Source organism: Epinephelus lanceolatus, chromosome 4 (assembly GCF_041903045.1).
Source record: "Epinephelus lanceolatus isolate andai-2023 chromosome 4, ASM4190304v1, whole genome shotgun sequence".
Taxonomy (NCBI): domain Eukaryota; kingdom Metazoa; phylum Chordata; class Actinopteri; order Perciformes; family Serranidae; genus Epinephelus; species Epinephelus lanceolatus.
The window spans coordinates 17,265,399-17,281,199 of NC_135737.1; the positions used below are offsets into that span (position 1 = coordinate 17,265,399).

The following is a 15,801-nucleotide window of genomic DNA, read 5'->3' on the forward strand; positions in this document are numbered from 1 at the left end:
GCCCTAAAAAATACACAGAGCTATTTGAAGCAGTACAGTGAGAAGCGTATTTGTTTAAGCAGTTCGTTTAAAACTTAATATTAAGCCTCAAAATCTTTTTCTTTCTTCAACATAAACTGCTAACATGTGCATACAATTTTACTTGTTTTCAATGCAATGCAATCAACTTTTAAGGTAAAGAATGCCTTAATCAAGTAACACTTTGCGCAGGATTTTGAATGTGACTTCGGGAAAATTCTTAAAACAATTGAAATGAACAAGTCTAGAATGTTTTTGTGAAAAATGCCTCAAAATGTGTGAACCCATAAATGTGCATAAAAGGCTGGAAAGACTGGAAGTTTTACTGAGATTACAAAAGCAGTTTGTGAATGTAAGCATGGTCCCATTTTCAATAACAGCCCTCCATGAATTATTTAATATATTAAAATGTTTTACTAAATATAATTAATCAAACAAAAATGATAAATCACAGTATATTTGTATAAAAATGTGGCTGAGAAGTTCTGGGTGGTCCACACATGCATGAAATGTTGCCATCCTCCTTGAGTGGAGGGTGAGACTTGTGGTATATAAACTCCCACTCTAAGTCTGCTCCCTCTACTCTGGGTCTGGAGGGGCTAGCTAAGATATCAAGGATGAAGCTCCTTTTTGTAGCTGCCTTTGCACTCTTTGTGCTCTCTACATTTGACAAGGCTGACTCTTCAGCTTATGACAAAATAGTCGCCCACAGTCGCATCAGGGCAAGAAAAGAAGGGTAAGCTTACTAATATTTTTCATTATGATTATTTTGAATGTTTTTTCATACCTTTGTGATGTTATCCTAGTTTATTTTGCATGTAGTAGTATTGAGCTTTGAGCAACAACAATCATTAGCTTTAATCATTTGTGCACATTTGCCCCTCTCTATTTTTATATGTAATCTGCTGTATTATAATGCAGACACATTTTATTTTACAAATATCAATTGTTCATTTATGGCACATGTTACTGAATGATGTTACCTCTACTTGTTATTTCACTTAGAAAGGTTGTGCACCAGCAGGGTATAGTTGTGGTATTATAACTCATATCTGACAAACCAATTTCATCTCTAGTAGGCGTGGATGTCTTTATTCATATTTGACAGTCTGGTTTCAGAAGCACCAGGGACAGTTGCCAAATCATTATTCACACTTCACAGTCTGGTGTCTCACCCAGCAGGGCTGTTTGTCAAATAGTAACTTAAATTTATTTAGTTTCCATTAAACTGTACTCTTATGTTTTACCTGCTAATTAATGCCTCATCCCCTTTTGACCCTCAATTCTCATCAGACCCAATGTCTGCGCGCTCCAGCAAGTCATGGGGACCAAGAAGAAGTACTTCAGCACCTGTCGTAATTGGTACCAAGGGGCCATCTGTGGAAAGAAAGCGTGAGTTATACTTTTTGTGTTTCCAACAGGTTGAGTTGTTTCTTCTGTTAAAAAAAAAACATTACAAGCAAATTCAGTGACTAAAAAGTTTAACCTGACAGTAAATTCTGTAAGTTTTTTGAAAATGTAGCATTTCTCTTCAGTGTCTGCTTCTTCTTCTTCTGCTGCTTCTTTAAGGGTGTTCATGGAAACTTGAATGTTTCCATAGAGACAGACATCTGTTATCTTACTTCGAATTAAACTACCGCCTAGAATGAAAAACACATTCATGGACGTGGCCCTAAATCCTTTGTATTGGAGACGGTCCTGTTCGATCCTATAAACTGTACATTAGGGTTTTCATAACTTAGGAAGCCTGGTCATCGTTGAATGCCACTGTGGTGAACCACTGATTCCAGGATATGATGTGGCGGCAAAATGTTGACTCTATTCATGAATGGAAAAGAACTCTGCTCAATCATTCTAGACAACCTCTTTTTCTCTTATTGTTCCAGCCCCCACAGCACTTTTGTGTTTAAATATGGATCGAAGCCATGGCTATTTTACAGTCTTTCTCCCTCCTTCACATGCACAAACACACATTCAGCCTTCCCTCTATGCTTGCATTATGCCTAAGTCATGCTTAGCACTCTAAATAGGCTTAGTTATTCATGATGAATACACACTGCTCATTGAACTTGACAAATGATAATGTTGGAAACAGCCAAAGAATTTTATCTATTTCAATGGGAGTCTGACATGGGACTGTGGGATCAATTAAACCTAGCTGGGCCAAGGTTGAATTCACACAGTAAGCTGGTTTATGGATTTATACCTGCTATAGTATGCAAATCAAGGTCTCCTGAAAGCACAACTTATAACTGGTAGATTCCAGTTTGAGTTACACCAATTTATTCAACCCAGAGCTGCACTGGTGGCAGGAATTTGCAGAGATTAGTGGGTCAATTGAAGATAAAAAAATATATTTTTGGTAAATAAATGTTAATTAACTTGGTTTCTGATGCAGTGAATGGACAAAAATGGTAAAAAGCAAGTCAATTTAAGATTAGGTACAAGGTATGTGTTAGATGCACAGAATGATACAAAAAAGTGGGGTACATGCAGTATACATTTGCTAAGATCCACATTGTACATATAGGCTGTACTTGACTCTCAATTATGTAAGTCGAATCAGATTTTGCTGTTCAATATGAATTAGTCAACTATTAGCTTATTTTCTTCTGTACAGAGTTTGCAAATTTAAATGGGGTTCAGCTGGATGTTCAGTGTTATTGTGACATTCATGTAATATAGTAAACAAGCTAATTATGCTAATGACGGATCAGAAATGTGCAACAACCTTTTTTGCTGACGCTCGATATCAAACAAAAGCCAGAAGCTGTATCGTATTAAGTTGCTGTGAGCCATAAATGTACCACTCATAAGCAGAAAGCAGAGGATAACGGTATCTCAGAGCATTAGAATGGAAAGCCTTTCTTCCTCTAGGCAGCTGCCTCTGTGTCTGCAGCTGCCTGGAGGAAGAAAGGCTTTCCCTTATAATGAAAGTAAAGAGCACTCACTTTGTAGCAAAATACTGATACCAGTACATTGCACAATGACTGGCCAAAAGAAAAAAAAACTGCTCAACCTGACACAATCTCAACTGAGGGGTCACCCACTGATGATTTGAATCTCCAATTTTCAGTTGCAACTGTAATATACATACACATATATATCAAGTAAGATTTCCTAAACGCATTAGTTATCGTGACACAGATCATATTACCTTCCCCAACCAAACCTATAACTCTGCCATCATTCCTCCCACCCTGTCTTCTACAAGCTCCCAGATGCTTTCCAGCAGTTCACAAGCATGACAACAAAATAGAAATCTGTATTTCAGTTTAGCCGTATGTTTAATTGCTTCAGTCAGCATACATGTAAGTGGTGCTGATTTAAAAGCAAACAATTTTGCTAATCATCAGTAAATTTCGCATCTAGCAGAGTACATACAACTTTGACAACAGCATCTGTCTGATTTAGACCAATCGGGACAACAAAGTTTATTCTTAATGTAATTGGTGTAGCTTGAACTGTAGATGTAAGATGTAAGAGATCTTGCCTACTCTACATAAAAAGCAATAGGAAAGCACTACCATCTTGAACATATAAAATAATTCTGGCAAAGTCACCGACCAAGATGATCTAATAGTGCCTATATTGCACTTTTTACAGTAGTTTTTGGCAAGTGTTGCAGAATCTTACTTTATTCAGCCAGCCAAAGTACTCGTACTTGTCCCAGTGAGGTTTGATTCAACAAATGAGAATATTACTGCTTCCAGAGCAGCTCTGTCTCTAAGAAAGATTTGTACAACCAAACTGCCCATTAGTGATGGGTTGAATTGGAATAAAGCCACATACAGCTTATATTATGTTAGACAAAATTATCATCATTCTTAGTGGAACAGTTCTTTTATAGAGATGCTGACAAGTCAAAAGTTTCCAACGCCATGGCCAGACACAATCCCTCTGTGTGGAGGAGCAATGTAGCGAGGGTTTTGCTGACTCTGCCCCAATGGGGCTTGTGTGATCTCATCACAATCCCTCCAACTCCATTCAACTGAGGTGCAGCTAGCCATGACCCAAAAGCCTCGGTCTCTACCCTGTCTGAATTAGATGACATGGTTTTTCTTTTTGCTCAAACGAAAACATGATTTATTTTTAAGAGATGTTGGAAACCTTATGTCAGAAGGCTTTTTTCCCAAGAGCATCTTTTGGTTATTAATGATGATAAGTAGGTATAATTCAATCCAACTACATCTTTGTTTGTTCCCAACCCTGGTAATGGAGTCACTATTGCCCATTTTGATCTACACGTGGCACACATATGGAGCTTTCCTGGTGTGCAGATCTCACAGGGAAACTGCTGATGAAGAGGAACTGCTGAACCATGGCGCACTCCTCATCTTCAATCTTATTTTATGTTATGTAATACCAGTACAGTACTGTACTGTACATACACAACCAAATATAATGCTACTTGTTACACTGTGCCATTGTAAGTGATCAATTTGTAAAAGTCAATGACTTATTATTTGAATCATGTTGAGCTGATAAATGGAAGAAGAGGCTGTTTCCTTGTCAAAAGTTTTTTTAACAATAAAAACTGAGCAGTCTGCAGTAATGAACTCACCAGCCAACTCTTGACGCATGTGGTACTGTTTACCCCTAATAGGTACATCTGTGGTGTTCTTCATGTTTTGTCGGTCTTTTTATTGTTGCATACCGGTAAGTTATTTGAGGTTTATATCTTTGTTTATTTGTTAACTTGGATCCCCTTTAGTTGCTACCCTGGTAGCAACTATTCCTAATGGGTTCCGCACATAAAAACTCAACACCAATATACAACATACATAAACACTCAACACACCAACCCACATACTGTACTTCTCACCCAAAACCCATATTCCTTTCCCACTGTAACTGAAATGTACATTTCCAAATGTCTGGCTTTCCTAGAGCTGGAAACAATGATATAGTTCCAACATGTTCAAACCTGCTGACGCAAAGGGTGCAGTCATGTTTATATGTAGCAGCTGCACTTTGAATTTTATTATCCTCCTCGGGCTACAGTGTCCAGCACTATTTACAGTAAGTGGAGAGCAGACACTGCTTCACACATGTTTGTCCAACAGAAAATAAACATTTCTCATTTGTATCTAATTGATCTAAACCGAAATCACAATAGTGATTCTCTAAATTATAAAAATCTGTAAAAGGAAAAGCTCTAAAAATCTGGTGACAATTGTTTTTCAGATTAGCTCAACTGTTTCCACAAAGACCATTGGACCCTTTAAATGTTCCTGGTGTCAACCAAAATTTCCTAAAACTCAACTGTAATTACACTGTAGCTTTTCAAGGCCAAAATCTGAATGTTTCTGAGGTTAACCTAATGCCAAGTGGAGTCCAATCTAATTATTTAGCTTCAAAGAGGAGGTCTTGGTTTTATAAATACGCAACTGTAATGGTAGCATAATCCTTGAGGCACACTTTCCCTTTCCATTAGGTTTCGACCTAAACTGTAGGATCACATGGTCTGTTTGGGTAATGAATGAAATGATGAGTAACATCTGGAAACGCTATAAGACTAATGTGAAATGATGATTTAGCTCAAAACATGGCAGCCCCCCAAAATAAAAATTCCTTATATAGCTATGTAAAAAGATGCTTGTAAACAGTCTTTCAAAGGATGTGCTACTTATTTGAGATGATATCTACACTTCTGATCTGTGTGTTTTTCCTCCAGGACTGTGCTTTATGAGTGCTGCCCAGGGTACATGAAGCTGGAGGGCATGCGTGGTTGCCCTGCAGGTACAGTGGGTTAAGTGTAACAGTGTGGTCAATGTATAAAGGTTAGATCAGGCCATATCCTCCAACTGTAGAGCAGCTGTGTGCTATTTTTGAAATTAAACCAAATAAACTAGAAAAGGATGGTGCAGCATATTGTCAACAGATGTTGAGTCTTTCTTTCTAAGTCTATTATCAGACTGACAGGCTGACATCTAATAATGCTTACTGTAAATCTCTTCATTAGTGGCTCCGATTGACAACGTGTATGGCACCCTGGGTCTCGTGAAGGCCACCTCAACCCAAAAGTACTCTGAACTTTCTGAGCTGAAGCCTGAGATTGAGGGATCTGGATCCTACACCTTCTTTGCCCCCAGCAACGAGGCCTGGGAGCTTTTGGATGAAGTGAGTCTAAAACAAAAAAAAAGGTTGTGGGAGCTCTCTGTCTGTGAGATTTTAACATATAATTTTCTTCACCTAACAGACAGTAAGGAGTGCACTGGTCAGCAATGTCAACATTGAACTGTACAATGCTTTACATTATCACATGGCCAACAAACGCCTCTTGACCAAAGATTTGAAGAATGGGATGACAGTCACCTCCATGTATAATGACCTCGGTCTCCTAATTAACCATTACCCCAATGGGGTGAGTATTATCACTCAGTATTATCATAGCAGTCCTCTTACTGTATAACTGCACTAAAATAACTTTAATTGGTATAACATTAAAGTGTACATTATGTGCAGGTGGTGACTGTGAACTGCGCTCGGATTATCTATGGCAACCAGGTTGCCACCAATGGAGTTGTGCATGTCATTGACCGTGTCATCAGTGCTGTTGGAAACACAATCCGGGATGTCATTGAGATTGACGATGACCTGACAACTCTAAGTGTGAGTAATACATGTTTTGTCAAGGAAAAACATCCTGAACTAAGTGCAAGCACATGTTGCATAAGTTATTAGAATAAATGATTAGTATGCAGAATTCAGAAAATTCAGAAAATATTGCAGATGGATCAAAAACAGCAAAACTGGACAAAGTCCACAGACTAAAATTTACCTATGCAGGGATTTAGAAGTAAATGAAAAACACAGACAGACTTTTCATTTGTGATTTAGTTACTTGAAAAAATTTCTTCAGGTGTTGGGGTTGTTATGTCTATCACTTGCAAATGATTCTGTTGTTCTCCATTGTATATTGAATTCCACTAAACACTCCTGCTGGTAAAATCACCATTTAGGATGTGGCTCAAAACTCTGGACTTCTGGAGAAGCTGGGTCAGTCAGGACATTACACTCTCTTTGCCCCCACCAACGAAGCTTTCGAGAGTTTGGGCAGCGACGTGTTGGAAAGACTTCAGGGTGACAAGGAAGTCCTTAAAGGTAAACCAGAGTTTCAGTCATAGAATTCTATTGCTGTTCCAAAAGATCACTCAAGGCCAGTCAAAAAATAGCAGTCAGCAGCAGAAGAAAATGATTTATATTAACTGTTACAAACTAGACCCAAATTTACATTTATTGATGAAAGTACAGGAAAAAGAAATGCTGTGATTCCCTGGCGGCATGTTTCCTAGACTATGTCGCCCATAAAGTGATTTTTTTTTTTTTTTACACGTTCAACTTCTTTCAACTCAAAACAGATGATGCTACAATGGATCTGGAACTTAAACACATTTGGCAGCAAGCTGTACATAACAAAGTCTTGTCGAAGAGTAATAAGAATAAGTCTCAAGTTTCAAGTCACACATGAAATTGTTGGTGGGAAGTCAAACGATGCAATACATAATTTGACGCTTTGGTAATGTTTTTGGCATTCATTTAGAGTTACTGGTTGTGAGTAGGTCAGGATCCATACACTGTAGCTGTTAGTATTTTTTTTTTTCAAACATTTGCAAGAGTTATACCACTATAATCGTCAACTGGGGCAAATTAAAGCCTTCAAATGTACTGTAAACTCTTTTAGTTATCCCGAAGAAACCAACAAAAAAGTGCAGAATTTCAACATTTTTAACATTAGCTTGTTTTGCGTCAACACTGAGAGGCAGGAAACAGCTGCTTTATTGAGCAAGCTGGTCATATTGGCAACAACCCAAAAAATTTTATTAGCCCACAGCTTGCCTTATGATGTGAGATCAGACCATTTCACACAAAGTTTAACAGAACTGTGATGAAATCTCAAGTCTTCTCAGTCAAGGACCCAAGGGATCCAAAGGGTCTTCAGGTTCCCATGGTGTTTTATCCTCAGCTGCAATATGCTGAGAGAGGACATAAAACAGCCCATGCAGCCAACTGACCTACTCTGCATTAAAATAAATATCTACTTATACACCTAAACCAGACTTTGTCTCACTTTTTCAGCTCTTTTGAATTTCCATCTCCTGGACTCAGTCCAGTGCTCTGAGGCCATCATGACTGGCACCTCTTACGAGACCCTGGAGGGCAACAACATTGAGATTGGCTGTGATGGCGAAAGTCTAACAGTCAACGGCGTCAAGATGGTGCGCAAGAAGGACATTGTCACCATCAATGGTGTCATTCACCTTATTGACAAAGTGCTCATGCCAGACTCAGGTTAGACTCCCATCTTTTCCTCTTATTCAAGCAAATCTGGCTTATTACATAAATATGTATATTGTTCCTGGTGTTTTTTTCTTTTCTTTTTTATAATCCTTATTTTAATGGTATTGGAATTTCTTATGCCCTTTAAGCTAAGCAGGTGATGGAACTGGTGGGAAGCTCCCAGTCAACATTTGGTGATTTGGTGTCCGAGCTTGGCCTTTCTGCTGACATGAGAGCAGACGCCGATTACACTTTGCTGGCTCCCCTCAACATTGCCTTCAATGGTGAGTAATACTGCTTGTAATATCACACAGACCCCTGTTTTCCATTTAGCATGTGGCTAAATATGAACCCTGTCTGCTCTACACTTAGTCACAGTCTGGAATAAAGGGGAATATTTTTTAATCTCCCCTTGCCTGCTGAGTCATAAGTAAATAGATATGTACATATTTGGAGCTTCAGGGAAATTATGGATTTATTGGGGCACTGCAGAAACATTATGCCATGTAAGACCAAATACCCACTCCCCCAGAAAACATTCCTGGACTTCACCAGAAGGGAGTGGAGATGTTTTGTGTCTGTAACAAGAATGTGTAATTAATCCAGACTGAATACTTTTATCTTTGTAGGCATACAGTTTTAAATGGGTGTAAGGAATGCACAAGTAACAGCTGGATATAACAGCACCCTTATATTCAAACTCTAAATTCTTCTATGTACAGTCATATCTCATGATGTGTAGGTAACTATGGTTCATCTTCTGAACTGTGCAGTAAATCAAGTCTCTCATAGCAGATTTGTCTTTGCTCACAGTTGTATTGCTCTCTCTCTGGACAGAATGATAAGAATATAAATACCTGTTTCTGTTGCTAAAGCCAAAACATTAGATGTAAATCTACAATGTTACGATATGTTTTATTTAAATGGGAAATACAATTTCCTCTGTAGATGAAGTGATGTCCATGGATCAGAGCTTGCTCAGGATTATCCTGGAGAACCACATCTTGAAGAGAAAGATTGTCCTGGGACAGTTGTTCAATGGCCAGCAGCTGGAGACCATTGGAGGAAAAATTCTCAGGGTCTTCATCTATCGTACGGTGCGTCCTCTTCTCTGAAGTTGTGCCCAGAAATTATGGCACGATTCCACTAAACACACACTATATGCATTACCCCTCTCATTTGACCATCAATCCTCATGTCTTTGAGATGTGACATTAATCCCCTTGCCTTTAACTTGTGGATTGTTTCTGCAGGCTGTGTGCATTGAGAATTCCTGTCTGATAAGAGGTAGTAAAGAAGGAAGCAACGGGGCCCTTCATCTCATGAGGACTCTGTTAAAACCGGCAGAAAAAACTATGTTTGAAATTCTGGTAGAAAATGGAGGGTTCAAGTAAGTACAGAGAAATGTTAGTGAAATTGGACTGCGGTATTAAAACGCAGCATAATACTCAAACCACATCTTTCTGTATCTTTCCATTAAATCCACATGGCACATATGGCAATGAGAAAGTGCTGTTGTTGCAATATGTCAGCCCTCAGTGGTTTCTGTAACAGCCAACTTACTGTTTTCTTCTCTGTGCTGCAGGATCTTTTTGTCTCTGATGGAAGCTGCTGGCTTGACTGACCTGCTAAAACAGGAGGGAGACTTTACTCTGTTTGCCCCAAGTGATAAGGCTTTCGCTGGTTTGAGCGAGAATGATTTCAACTTGTTGAAGAGTAGGTCTCCCAGACTCCCTTTACCTTTTAATGTGTTCAAGTACTCATGTTGATAGTTTAAAATCAAATAAAATAATGATAATAATAATTATGATAATAATGATAGTTTATGTGCTTGCCACTCTTAATTTCAGGTGACATAAATGCTCTCAGAACCATTCTTCTGTATCACATCAATAAGGGTGTCTTCATTGGTGGTGGTTTGGAGTCTGGGGTGACAAACCTTCTCAAGTCTCTTCAGGGCAGCAACCTCAAAGTGATGTCTGTAAGTATTTAGCACAGTAGGACTAAACATCTTTTATCTTTGGTCAGTAAACTTTATACCTTAAGCAATTCAAGCTTTATACCTTTTGTTATCTTTATGATTAAAGGTATAAAAATGTATTTTAATTATTCAGTAAAATTCTGATATATTATTTTTATCTGATAAAAGCTTATCTTCAGTTTTGTAACTGAGTAACCTCAGAAAACTAATAACATGATTTACTGTAGAATAGAGTTCATTCCTCATACAGGTTCATTCAGGTCCATCATTTTGTGGTTTTCTTGTTTGTAATTGTTTTAACTGTCTCCCCCAGGCAAACAACACTGTGCAAGTGAATTCTGTCCGAGTCCCTGAATCTGATATCATGGCCACAAATGGAGTCATTCACTTCGTCAACCAAGTCTTGTATCCCGGAGGTACAATTTTCTAACCAGTCAACTTAGTTCATATTCCCTTCCTTTTATAAAATCTGTCAAGAGATGCACTTTCTGCATGACCCTAACTGTTGTAAAGGCCCAACAGTAGTTAACGCCCTGTGCTTTCTTCCAGATATCCCTGTTGGAAGCCAGGATCTCCTTACACTATTGAGGAGGTTCATCACTTACATGCAAATTAAGGTGTCATATCAAAAAGTTTATTCTTGTTATAAAGCTGCAAGGCTTATAAGCTTATAAAGGCCAGGGTGCAGTTTTCTCTCTACAGATGTTGTTTTTTTTATTATTCCTTGGCTGCCAAAATATTCTTTATGTAACCCAACATGCATACAAGACAAGAACCTGCTTGAAGACCATCTGTGAAAAGCATGAAGCTAGTGCTTTTAAAAAAGGGCATATCTTCTGTAACAGATTTTTATCTTTTTTTACAGTACATTCCAGGATTCAGATATCAGGAGATTCCCCTTACATTTATGAGTAAGTAGCCATAATATTGTGCTTATTTGTGTTGGTTATTGTTTTTGCAAAATACAGTATTCTTAATCTTCTGAGAGGCACACTTCACTGTCATTAATGGCTTTATATCTCGTGTTGTTATCAGAGACGATCATCACTCGTGTCGTCGAGGAAGTTACAGTAATGATGATTACAGAGTATCATAATGTGATTCCTAATCAGTAAAAGCGGACAGGTTATGTTTGATTAATGAAACAGTTTCATGCATAGAATAGGGTAAAAAAATAGGGAGGCTCCTGTCTGTTGAGTTGAAACATGTACTGATAAATCACGGACGCTTTTCATTTGTCCAGATAATTTCACACACATGCAAGTTCATGCACACACATGCAAGGTTTGACAGCTGAAGTAGCATTAATAAGACAGAGGACAAAAGAGGATCTTTCTTTCTGCTACTGGCTAATTACTTGTACCAGTCAGCAATAAAAAAAGAATAATAAAAAACAAAAATAATAAGCCTTATATCTAAAATATCAAGAACCACAAATAGAAAAAACAACACAATTTATTAAATTGAAACAGCAGTGCAAATTAAAGAGACTAGACTTTAAAGACTAGATGCCAGAGATCCTGTGATTATGAATCACATTTTTGTTAAAGCAACCTTTCTGATCCAGTGAAAGGTCCATTTGTTATGATACCTGCATACAAATGGAAAATTCTCTGTATCGAGGGGCTGTGCTGCCTGTCATTTCAATATAGTGACACATGCCTTCTTTGCTTTTTCAGTTTCCAAAGTGACAAGGGTTATTCAGGGGGAACCTTCTGTGACCAAGGTCACCAGAGTCATTGAAGCTCAACCCTCCATCACCAAAGTTACCAGAGTCATTGAAGGTCCACCCTCCATCACCAAAGTTACCAGGGTCATTGAAGGTGATCCCTCCTTCACCAAAGTTACCAGGGTCATTGATGGGAAATATTTTTTACTTGAATCAATATGCCAGTAGCTTTATACCATTTATCATCTTACAATTTTGTGAATGCTGTCGTCTGCAGGCCCTCAGTACTCAGTCAGCACTGGCACCACCAACATCGACCTGGAAGGTCAGTGAAACTAATTCAGACTTGAAAACAGAAATTTGATGAAGCAATGCATAAGATTTGGGGGGATTTAGTGGCATCCAGTGGTAAGGACTACAGATTGCAACCAGCTGAAACACCTTCTGGTTAGAAATCCTTTAGTCTTCACTGTTAAGGAGGTTTTTAACCGGGAGCTGGATTACCCGCAGAGGTTTCTTCCTCCACAAAACAAATGAACAAGGTGACTTAAACTGGTAGAAACACAGAACAAAGCAGTTTAACATTACAATCAGTGTTTCTCCAATGTTGTTCAGCATGTTAGAGATGAGCCGCTATAGTCCAGAGGGGTTGCTAACCATGGTAGTTGATGCAGAAATGCAAAAATGTATATGACACTGTCTAGAGCCAGTGTTTGGTTTGACCATTATGGGCTACTGTAGAAACATGGCAATGCAACATGGCAGACTCCATGGACGATATTCTATTTCTGCTGTTATATCCCCCTAAGTCCCACTAACTGAACCTGGACCCTCAAGAAAGAACAATTGTGTGTTTTGTTTTTTTAAGCACTATAAAGAATGGTGTTCAATGTTTTATCGTTCAGTTCACTGCACGTGTGCACATTAGCCTCCCATTTGGTTGGATTTGCAAGGACATATATTTTCCACTGATACATATAAAAAATTTTAAGTCAGATTCACACTAGTTCAAGTGATATACTACAGGTGATCCCGCTTATAAAATTTGGAAAAGTTAAAACACAAACATGCTACAGTATAATTGATGCTAATAGGTGATTCAATATGTAAATTTTATGAAATTGCAGGTGTTTAAACGCATGCTCAGGTACAGTGTTAAGATTGTCATTGCTATATTAAGGATAAAATAACCAGAATATAACCTAATTATTCTTTGAGCCGAATTTAAAAATAATCCACTTTCTCATTAAGTATGTTTTCTTTTTCCTTCAGGAATTGACCTTTCAACACTTAACGTTGAAGGGGACGCTGAACGACTTACCAAAATGATCCAAGGTGAGTTTCATTAGTTTGTGCATCTCAGAGACTGGGTAAGAATATTTTATAAATAGTGTGTGACTTATATGTTTGTGTGCCTTTGAAGCAGGCAATACGAGAAGAACCTCTACTTGAAGAGTTGTAGGTAAAGAAAATAAATCAGTGCAATTTCAATAAATACAGTGTAATCTGGGAGATAGTTCAGGTGGTCAGTCGGAGTCCGCTGCTGTGTTCTCATGGCATAATCTTCTCCCTGTATCATATATCCAACACACCCCTTCAATCATGGCAGGTGTGCTTAAAGGAATAATTCAACATTTTGAGAAATACACTTTAGTCAATCACTTTTTTGCTGAGAGTTAGATAAAAAAGATTGCTTCCACTTTCATATATAAATGGTATTAATCTTCTCATTTAACTCTTGGCAAGAAAGTAAATCAGTGCATTTCCTGAAATGTCAAACTGTTAACACTGTTAACTGTTTGAACCAACTGTGCGCTGCTAACCCTTTTGCTGCCATGCTTGGCGCCACAATGTTCATGTAAAAGCTATGCTGACACTTGATGCTAAGGCCACAGTGGCTGCTGTTCATACTGTATAGCATTTCATGAGCCCCTTTTTCACTGCGGCATCCACCTGTAGGCTCTGAGTCTATACGCCTCAGTATAGGTGAAGTTATCATCATCACTCCCCATTCCTGCTGTGCTGAGCTGAGCTTGGTGTTTCTTTGTAGGGAGTGATGAGATCAGAGCCAAAATGCCAAACTTAAACGCAATACATAGTCTACATTCACATAATAATCTATTTCCATAAGTTGAATGACTTACATGTATTTATGGTTCTAACCTTTTCCTTTTGTTTACCAGCTGGCAGCAGGAAGAGGCCAAAGGAATGAGCATGGGCAGATGAAAATATCGACGTTATAAAGGCAGAGTGAGACACCAAACCCAGACGATAAAAGTGATGTTTTAATACAGGGGATACACTTAGAATGTCAGTGATTCCAAATATACTGTAACAGGTATATTTGACAAAAATAAAACTATTCTCATAAACAATTTAATGGTGCTTTGAATGTATATCTAGTATGAGTGTGCAATGTCTGGAAAGAGTTCAGCATATTCAAACAGTTCAAATTAACGTTTTGGCATGACTTTAAAGACACAGAGCAAGTCAGGGTAGCAATAAAATCCAAGCCATTAGAGAAGTAATAAAAACATTTCAGTTCTAAATTTCTCTGTGCATTTGCTAGAGGTGAAGGTTAAAACAAAGAGATTTTACTGGCTGTTTTGGAAGATTTATAAATCTTAGCATGATAAACATGAAAAAAATAGAGGCTTAAACTGTTACATTCTTTTAATTTCTGTGGCTGTAAAGTGGTTAAGGTTTTGTGTAAATTTTTGTTTCATGTGGAATGATGTATCCAACTCCAGGGTTTTTTCCTTTGTTTTTTATTACATCTTCCAATAAAGTGCATTCTTTATAAACATACGCCAGTTTGAAAAGGGCATCTGAAGAGATTGTTGTTTGGAGTCATTTCTAATGTACTTGTGAAGTCCTTAAGTAGTCAACATTGGTTCAGAAAAGAGAGTCAAATTTCAAATCTAAATATCATGTCTGCATTTTATATTTCCAAAAACGAGGTCTTTAAATTAGACTGCAATATTTCTGAGTCATTCTTTTCAATGGCCCAGTCATTTTTCTGTATGTTTAAGAGGGAACTTCCAAGTGGACATTATGTAAAATATGAAATAAACTGGGTTCAATGTGCAAAATTACTCTTTCTTTCATTTTTCACAGAAAGTGTGTAATTCCATATAATGCTAATAAGATGCTAACTTACCTAAAAAATACAACTTATTTTATGCTATGATACTACTACGTAGCTTAATACAAAAACAAGTCATTCATTTTAACTTTAACTTCAGTAATTACGATTTTATTTACAGTGGGTATTATGAAATAAACAACAATGAATGCACTGTTATATGTTTATCAGAAGATAAATCATATTAAAGTCTGTGTTTGTGACAACACAGCCAGTTAAAGTTTTTGCCCTGAGGTTGCTGGGACATATTGTGAGCTGTTACATGCAGACATTTGGGACAGGTCCAGCTCCTCTGATATTTGGCTCATGTGCAAAACTCCTCAGTGCTGTTTATGGCCTCTTGGATGGAGTAAAATGGGTAAAAATTTGAGTGACTGCCAAGATACAAACACAAACTCTTGCAACATATAAAAACACAAACATGGCAAAATGTAAAAAGCAATGTTTTGTTTATCTGTAAGGTTATATTAAAATAATTAACTGTTTGCAACAACAGGCTTTATTGAGTCAGGCAGCTGGTGCACCACTGTTTGAAGTGGTGAAGTCATTATTGTGGTGCCATTTAAATGCTGCTTTATTTAGTCATTTTAAAATGACATCTTAAGTGAAGCATTCTATCTGTTCAGTGGCTTGTGGAAAACCAAAATAATAACCTGCCTGCCAAACAAACAAGAAGTACAAAAATATGATGCTTCATTGTTTACT

General features: G+C 37.8%; 1 protein-coding gene across 4 annotated transcripts; it reads left to right on the plus strand.

Annotated features, from left to right (window-relative positions):
* Positions 1 to 593: 593 nt before the first annotated feature.
* Positions 594 to 14,759, plus strand: postnb (periostin, osteoblast specific factor b). 4 transcript variants are annotated; one of them, XM_033631040.2, is made up of 21 exons: positions 594 to 754; positions 1,312 to 1,410; positions 5,696 to 5,760; positions 5,984 to 6,141; positions 6,221 to 6,385; positions 6,487 to 6,633; positions 6,984 to 7,125; positions 8,101 to 8,313; positions 8,451 to 8,585; positions 9,250 to 9,398; positions 9,555 to 9,691; positions 9,887 to 10,017; positions 10,152 to 10,282; positions 10,596 to 10,698; positions 10,832 to 10,899; positions 11,148 to 11,193; positions 11,962 to 12,105; positions 12,229 to 12,276; positions 13,224 to 13,286; positions 13,375 to 13,413; positions 14,135 to 14,759. In XM_033631040.2, exons 1-20 carry the CDS (start codon positions 636 to 638, stop codon positions 13,401 to 13,403), a joined length of 2,292 nt encoding a protein of 763 aa, XP_033486931.1. In that variant the 5' UTR covers positions 594 to 635; the 3' UTR covers positions 13,404 to 13,413; positions 14,135 to 14,759. The 4 variants fall into 4 exon arrangements, with proteins under 4 accessions (XP_033486931.1, XP_033486933.1, XP_033486932.1 ...); XM_033631042.2 differs by having other exon boundaries at positions 13,378 to 13,413; XM_033631041.2 differs by lacking the exon at positions 13,375 to 13,413.
* Positions 14,760 to 15,801: the final 1,042 nt, after the last annotated feature.